The sequence below is a fragment of the Borostomias antarcticus genome (genome assembly GCF_949987555.1).
Source record: "Borostomias antarcticus genome assembly, chromosome: 9".
NCBI lineage: Eukaryota > Metazoa > Chordata > Actinopteri > Stomiiformes > Stomiidae > Borostomias > Borostomias antarcticus.
In genome coordinates this window covers 18,795,715-18,804,490 of record NC_140242.1, presented here as the reverse complement: position 1 = coordinate 18,804,490, position 8,776 = coordinate 18,795,715, and the positions used below count along the sequence as shown (strand labels likewise).

Below are 8,776 nucleotides of genomic sequence, written 5' to 3'. Positions count from 1 at the left end.
CCCTGAGCCTGGGTGAGGTGTCACCCGGGCTATATATCCGGGCACACCTCCAGGAGCCATCTCACCGTTTCGTTATCCAAAACCATCAGGCCGTGCATTCCGTTGGGCGTCCGGTATATTGGATAGTCCTGGGTGACATGGTCTGCGGTTTGTTCCTTGGCACCACACTTGCATGTCGCACAGGATACCAATATCCATTTGTGCATTGATGAGCGGATTATGAATGAAAATCTAACTTGGTTTAAGTTAGAGAATCAAAGAAACGCGAGTGGTCGGTCAAGCTGTTTATCAAACAAAGACGATAGTTTATTCTGGTGTTTACGATTTGCAAAAAGGATTCTAAACAGGAAGTAATTCAAGCTCAGAAAAAATGAATGAAACGGGGTGTCATCTTATAGTCGTGGTAGAGGAAGTGACGTCAATCAGGACAAACGATACGGGGAAGATGTCACACAGAACAAATGGTAGTTTTAACAGACTGGTCTATGAGAACGAATTAAAAAGGAAGTTCACACAAGTTGTAAAATAATAAAATAAGGAAGAACAGTCAGGTGGGAAAACAGAAAAGAACAAATTGTGGAGGAAAACACATTGGTGAGACTGAAATTTCATTAACAGGATGTGTCCGACGTCGGTCCGGAGGCGGTTAAGCCTTACCCATGCCGGTCTGGGTAAGTCCATCTGGGGAAGGACCGGGGGCCGAGATGAAATCACGGAGTCTGGAGGTGTTTACCTCCGACTCCGCACGCCAGATGTACTCTGCCCATCCTGCCTCGCTGATGTTAAGATCTCTATATTGCTGCAGGAGATCCCGTGCGGCAGGCACAAAAGGGTGTCTCGACCTGCTCCACGGCCCGGCAGGCGAGACGTGCTGTGGTTCCTGTGCGGCGGAGGCCAGTGGGCTGGATGCCTGCGAGGATGGGAAGGTTGTCCACAGGAGTGGGACGCAGGCATCCTGTCACGATGCGCAAGGCTTTGTTGATAGGCGGGTCAATGAGGCGGGTGTGAGCGCTGCGACACCAGACCGGTGCGCAGTATTCACTGGTCGAGTAGACCAGGGCTAAGGCTGCCGTACGCAGTGTTTTTGCACCGGCACCCCAGCCTGATCAGACCAATCGCCTCATCAACGCCACATGAGCTGTTTAGGCTAGTGACTCGAGGTGTAGGTGGAACGTGATCGACCTGTCCAATGTCACGCCGTGATAGGTTGGTTCGGCGCCTTATGGCAGGAGTGTTCCGTCAATTGTGCAATCGGAACTGACATTTGGCTTCCTTGTTGTTAAGGTGAAAGGCCGCTGACACTGTCTTTGCCTCGCTGAGCATCAATCTCCATTTCCGGAGGTATGCCGCTAGTGTCTGCATGTCGGGAGCGGGTCGATGACTGGTTCGACATGGGTGTAGATGAGACGCTCGAGGATCTTGAAGGGGATACATAACAGAGAGATGGGGCAGTAACTCTTTGGGTCCCCTTCAGGCTTGTCCGGCTTAGGGATCGCGACAACTAGGGCTCTTCTCCAGATTTTGGGGATCTTGAGTTGGCGCAAGCAGGAAGAGAGGAACACTCTTAACCATGACTTCAAGGCAGGCGTGGCATGGAGTATAACCTCCAGGCAGATAGAATCAGGCCCCAGAGCTTTCCCTGGCTTTACATGCTGGAGGGCAGCAGCGAACTCCTCCAGCGTGAATTCACTGGAGATGTTACCGCCGCTAGGAGTTGTGACCTTCCAGAGGTCAGACACTTCTTTTGGCAGTGACGGGGGGAGTGTCTACCTACCAGTGAGGTTGTTAAGGATGCTCCATGCCTTGTGGCTGGAGTGTGAGAAGTCAATGGAGTTAATGGCCTCTTCCCAGCGCTCTTGTCTCATTCAGCTGAGTCTAGACAGCAGGGCTGAGGCAAGTCTGTCTCAGACTGTGAACTCAGCTCCTAGGGGGGCCCGGAGGAAGGCACAGTAGAGACTCACACTCCACATCCCAACACGGTTTGTAGCTATTGCGAAGTTCGCGTGGGATGGATTTTTGGGCCGCTTTCACCAGTATGCTGCAGAGTTCCCGGTACGACTCGTCCACATTGTTGGTGTTAGGTGGTGGAAGGCACCTTGTGGATCTATGTGTAAGGAGGCGGCAGTGTTTCCATTTGGCCTTTCGGAATTTCCATCGCTTCACCGGCTTGCTCGGGATAAGGTCCAAGAGTTTAGGCATGGTAATCAGCGGTGATTGATGTTGGGACCGCGGGAACTTTCCTAGCACACGTCTTTCAGGGATATCCGGTTATCAATGCAGACGCTCGCGAATGCCAAGTCAGGATTCATCCCAGTTTTCCAGGGACCTGATACACAGCTGGCTGTGCTCTTGGGATGTACAACAGGGCCAGGCTGTTGTTAGCTAAATCAATACAGTAGGACCCCACTTATCCGAACCCAACGGGACCGAAGGTCGTTCGTATCTCTGAAATGTCCGGATGACTGAAACTTATGTTAAAATGCACCAAATTCAATAAGTGGTATATACTTGTTTCATATAGACTCATAGACCGATAAATACCCTTAATTACTTGTGAAAATGCATCAAAATTGCAATCAAATAGCCAACTAAACTCATATAGCCTAGCCTATAATAGGCCTACAGTAGCCTATAATAAAATAAACGAATTTCCACTTCAGTGCGTGCTTTGATCAAATAGCCTACAGTAGGCTACTGAGGCGTAGGCTGCATCGATAGGCTACTGTATTCGCAGAACAAAATGGTATAGCCTAAAAACAACCCAACATTAGAACAATTAGAGCAAATGATAATCAATAAATAAATAAATAAAATGACAGACAAGTTGTCATGTCTTAGGCTATTGTAGCCTAAAATAAAGTCTCTAAAAGAACCGATGTAGGCTAAGGTGGCTGTAGGCTATTATTTAACAAATACAGTAGGCATAGGCTAATCTACATGCTCACAACACGTCTGTGTTCCTGAAGTCCATTAACTGGGAACGAAAAATGACTCGATGCTCCTCTGCTTCAAGGTTGCTGACGCGCTTTCTGGCTACCAAGGATGCAGCTCTCTCGCAGCAGACTCGTTTGCGTTTTGCGCTCGACATTAAAGTAACAAAGAAATGAAACGTGACAGTAGGCTACAGCCTACAGGCAACATGTAGATCTACATACAGTTCTGTTTTTATTCACAGTAGGATACAGTACTGTAATGAAAATCCCACCAGTAACCAGATAACAGGCTTAGAAAAAAAGAAAATTATTTTAAGCCTGTCCGGTATACCGGGAGGTTCGGATCTCTGAAGTTCGGATGAGTGGGGTCCTACTGTACATGTAAATAGAGATCATTGAAGTGAAGTCTTTGTATGTTATGTGCTGACGAAAACAAGAAGTATACAGATGCATTACTAAGCTCCTGTCTTTCAGTTCCATTTCCACACTGTGTGATCCCTGTCCTCTCATGCACCCTTGGTGGGGCAAGTGGAAATTGGTAAATTAACACAGAGTTAATACAGAATAGATTTGTTTTGGGAGGGGGGGGGGGGGGCACTCGATCACTGAGAATAAGCACTGTTTTGACAAACTGACAAATATTTAGGCTGGTTTATGTGTTCACACACCATACTAATTGTATAGAGGTAAAATAAGTTGATAAAACAATGAATGTACAGGATATTATGCAGATTATTCTCTACAGACCTGCAAACTTGTCACATTTTGGCTACAGTCACCTTTTTATGTTAACCATGGTAGATTCAGTGAATCTAGAGGGTTTTAGTTTTGTATGTCTTCACCTTTTTCACTACTCCAGATTTTGCAGGTCTGTCTTTAGCAATGTGCAAACACCTTGGATTTAAATGTAAATACTATATAAATGTACTATAGTTTGTGCCAATACTGTTTGTGTTTTCTTAGATTATATCAGCCTTTTGTGGAATGTATTTTAGACGGTAGCATATCTGGCACACTGGGTGGCTGTAGCTCAGGAGGTAGTGCAGGTCGTCCAATGATCATAGGGTCTGCGGTTTGAATCCCTGCTTCTCCTGATGAAATGTTGAAGTGTCCTTGGACAACACACTGAACCCCAAATTGCTTCCAATAGCATCGCAGCTGCCGCCAAAGGTGTGTGAATGTGTGTATGAATGGGTGAAGGTTTAATTGTAAAGCGCTGTACAGTCCATTTACCATGGTGCGATTCCTACTTGGACTTTCTTTCACGTTAACTCTCACTTCATGGAGATTTCCATTACACAAACGGCAGACTTTCCCATTTAGCCCCGACTATACGCTCTCGATGAAATAATGTTCAAATGCAGCTGGATTTTTAAAGGTAGGCTAATGTACTGGCTCCGCCCCTCTGTCCTTTGTGGCGCTTGACTCTGAGACTCCTCACGTGATGTTGTTTGATGATATTTTGCCATGAAATTACAGTCGACTCCGGACAAGGCTCTGCTGTTATGCTGTTGATGTAAACATTGAAGTGCAACATTGTTTCAGTGAGCTTTAGAAGAATAAGGTAGGCTGTTGGAGCCACTTTGAAAGTCACTTGATGATCAGAATAGGCCATGGAAGGAAGTTTACTTTCAGCACCACGGAGTCTTATCAGATAGACTCTTATCACAGTAGCCTACCCTAAAGGTGATTAAAATCTGCTTGTCAGCGTACCAGACGGTGGCCATTGCCCAGTGAACTTTAAACTTTGACCTGGACTAGTATAACTCTTGAAATACAGAAGTGAAATCGTGTTTGCTGAGTTGGGAGTGTGGTGTCTTGACAGAGATGAAGCGAAAACTCCTGCTCGTGTCGAACTCGACACTGCACGGCAGCGGATACCTAGAACACTGTCAGCAACAGATCAAAGACTTATTTGGAAAGTAAGTGAAGTAGCCTAGCTTCATGTCAAAGACTTCACTTCAATGATCTATAAGACCTATTGAGATACGGTATACCGGTCAGAAAAACAACCGCGTTGGTAGGCTGCTATAGTTTGGAAAACGGCTGGGCTGAGCATTTTGAAAAATCTATAGGCTACTTTGATTAACTGCGCGAATGACAATTTGATATGGCTAATATAACCTGTCTTCTGGCAGCTGTGACGTTGCGCGCTGGTGTGTGTGTGACGTTGATTGTGTGAGTTATTAATTTCAGCCTCGCAGCATGGTGGAGAGCAGCGTGTTCTCAAAATAATAAGCACGGTGTCATATGTCTTGTCACTTTTCGATCATGCATACGGTGGCCGAACAAGTCACCACAACCTACACAACAGAAATTAATTAATGCACACATGCATCTCTGCAGTGTATAGTATAATAGCGAAGTCACAAACGTGCTTTTTTTTTTTCCAGAGATTTGGCCAGTCATATAAGCATTGGACCTCTTTTTTGTATGAGAAACACACAATACGTTATGATATAATAATCAGTTTCATCCAAATGTTTTATAGGAATGGTATCTCATAAACTAGGCTATTTAGGCCCTCTGCTGTGACACATTTATCACCATTATTATTATTATTTTTTTTAAAGGAAAAGTATTTAAAAGTATTGCCATTCATGACTTATTATCTAGACAAAAAACGTTGAAATGCATTTAATGAAAAAGGAAATGAAATTGCTCTTGTGACAGGAGATTCACAGCTTCATCCGTGACCTTTTCAATTAAGATGAGCTTTATTCAGATGTTAGAGCCTTCAAGACTGTGTGTGTGTGTTTGTTTATGTATCAGGGATGTGAAGAGGGTCCTGTTCGTTCCGTACGCGTTGCATGACAGAGACGGCTATGCCAAGACGGCCAGGGACAAGTTCAGGAGTCTGGGTATGTGTCCCATCATGCTTGCCACCTCCCTGGGCTCGGCTCTAGTCCCTACACACACAACCTGAAATGACTTAGCACCAAAACTACAGTTAAGCCATCTCTGACACCAAAAAGCTAGCCGTTGGATGGCGAGGGGCATTATTTCAACTGAATTCAATTTGGTGACGCTATCTCACTGGGCTACAAACACACACTATACGCTCCTACTGTGGTGTACTCTCTCTCTGGACTTCCTGTCATGTCTGTGGTCCCTGTGTGTGCTGATGGAGTGTCGTCTCTGAGGCAGGTTATGAGGTGGACAGCATCCATGAGGCTTCAGACCCTGTGGTGGCGGTGAGGAAGGCCGAGGGCATCTTCATAGGTGAGGAGGAGGAGGGGGGAGGGCATCTTCATAGATCAGGAGGAGGGGTGAGGGCATCTTCATAGGTGAGGAAGAGGAGGAGGAGGTGGGAGGAAGGGTGCCTAGAGTTGGTCAGTTTAACCAGACAGGGATCATCCACTGTTCTCGCACTCTGGTTGACCAGCTGTCTGACTGTTGTCCTGTCAGGTGGTGGCAACACCTTCCGCCTGTTGAAGTGTCTCTACGACAACCAGGTGGTGACGGAGATCAGGAAGCGGGTGCTCCAGGTGAGTCCTTCTGGGCCGAGGGCGCGGCCTCTAACCCTAGCTCCTATTGGTCAGGTCATCATCATCATCATCATCATCGCAGTGACATCACTCCACCATAGCAGTGTTCAGGCTCTGTTGGGATCGGCTGGCGTCTACACCTCTGTCTGAGGGCGAGATAGAGCCAAGCACCCAAGTGTATCTGCTGGCACCCTCTACATATTTGCCTGCAACCCTGTCCGGATTCTCTAAAATATGCATACTTCCTTCCTCTGAAAATCACAGATCTGACAGGACTAGATTGGTATCAGTTGTGTACAGAAGCAGAAGCTTTCACAAATCCAGCCGAATGAATTGCTCCTAATTATCACTACTTACTCACAAAGACTGTGAACCGAGGTGTCCTGGTGAATTACGCCAGGTGTACCGGGACTGTGGACATGCCATCCTGTTGTGTCCTCTCCCCCGTTTTCCTCAGGACGGCGTTCCCTACATGGGCTCCAGCGCCGGCACCAACGTCTCCACCGTCAGCATCAACACCACCAACGACATGCCCATCGTCTACCCGCCCTCCTTCTCCGCCATCGGCCTGGTGCCCTTCAACATCAACCCCCACTACCTGGACGCCGACCCCAACAGCAGGCATATGGGGGTGGGTACAGGACACAAACACACACACAGGACCCATATACAGTACTCACACTGGCACACACGCGTCACAAACACATATGTGCACACACAATGCAATAAGCATGGACATGGATCGCTGGCATACCTGTGATTTCTCCGATGTCCCCTGTGTGTGCTGCCCCCTCCAGGAGACCAGAGAGCAGAGGATCACCCAGTACCACGAGGAACTGGACACGCCCTGCGTGCTGGTGAGTCTGAGACAGGCGGGCCAGGGTGGAGGGAGGGAGGGAGGGACAGACGGACGGGGGAGTGTTGGTGGAGTGTTGACGGGGCAGAGGGACAGAGGGAGGGACGGACGGACGGAAGGACGGGTGTTGGTGGAGTGTTGATGGGGCGGTGCTCTCTTGTCAGGCTCTGAGAGAAGGCTCCATGTTACTGGTGGAGGGAGACAAAGCTACTCTGCTGGGAACCACCACAGCACGGCTGTTCACCAGGTATACACACACACACACACACACCTGTAACCTAACACACACACACAACTGTAACCTAACACACACACACACACACACACACACCTGTAACCTAACACTCACACACACCTGTAACCTAACACACACACACCTGTAACCTAACACACACACTCACACACACCTGTAACCTAACACACACACACACCTGTAACCTAACACACACACACACACCTGTAACCTAACACAAACACACTCACACCTGTAACCTAACCCACACACACACACATGCGCACACACACACACCTCACAAACAGGCCATTTATAGAATTGTGTCTGTCTTCCAGGGGGAAATCCACTGTGGAGTATGAAACAGGAAGTGACCTCAGCTTCCTGCTGACGGACAGACATTGACCGGGGGCTCGACCTACGGAGGCCTTTGAATTCCTATCTGCTCATCCATGGACCATCGTCCATTACAAACCTGAATTAAATGCTTTAAAAATAGGCTTCTTCTTTTGTCATTTCATGCTTTTTACAGTTATTCTGTCCAGTAGTCTGTTATATTTAGTTGTCTGGATGTGATGCTGGAGCTCTCATATGCAGTGCCTGTGTAGGATCTCATCTCTCTCTCTCCTCTGTTCTCAACCTCTCCACCAGGCCAGTGCTCAGACCATCTGCCAGCTCTGTATCTCTGTTATAAAGTAATATGTCAGGAAGAAACTGGCCAAGCATAATTAAAGCTGCGATTTATTTAATTTTATTATAAATTCCGCTAGATGGCAGGTAAGAGACTTGTTTACAAACAAATGGCTGAAACAAATGGCCAGAGACATATAAGGCACGGGGGGCAGAGCAAAGGCACAGGCCGGCTATTGACAACACCGGCAGAAATGCTGGAATAACAACAAGACAGGCAACAGGCAAGAATGAGTCATTGAATTATGCTGCTATTAGGACGTTATGGCTCAGTGAAACAATCTGATAAGTTTTATTTAGTTTTGACAATGTGAATAAAAAAAACAATTCATTCCAAACAGTTGGTGGAGTCATACAGAGTTGTATTTTAGGGAAGGTATTGAAATTCATCCTAAATCAGCATGTCTATGAGTGTGTGTGAGTCTGCCAAAGTTGTCGTGGCATGTTTACAGTAGTGTTTTAACAAATGTACTGCTGCTCAATCAACTGTCTTGAGATTTCTTAGTATAATCTACAACAGTCCTGCATCAACTCCCGAGCTGGGGTGAACCCAATATGGGCAAATTCATCAATCAAG

At 46.9% G+C, this 8,776-nt stretch overlaps 1 protein-coding gene across 1 annotated transcript; it reads left to right on the top strand.

Annotated features, from left to right (window-relative positions):
• Positions 1-4,760: 4,760 nt before the first annotated feature.
• On the top strand, positions 4,761-7,914 carry LOC311313552 (alpha-aspartyl dipeptidase; the record flags this gene model as incomplete). Its single annotated transcript, XM_084443701.1, has 8 exons — positions 4,761-4,855; positions 5,706-5,794; positions 6,081-6,155; positions 6,342-6,421; positions 6,879-7,052; positions 7,219-7,278; positions 7,442-7,524; positions 7,848-7,914. The coding sequence occupies 8 exons, from the start codon at positions 4,761-4,763 to the stop codon at positions 7,912-7,914; spliced, it is 723 nt and encodes a 240-aa protein (XP_084299827.1).
• Between the last annotated feature and the right edge of the window lie 862 nt (positions 7,915-8,776).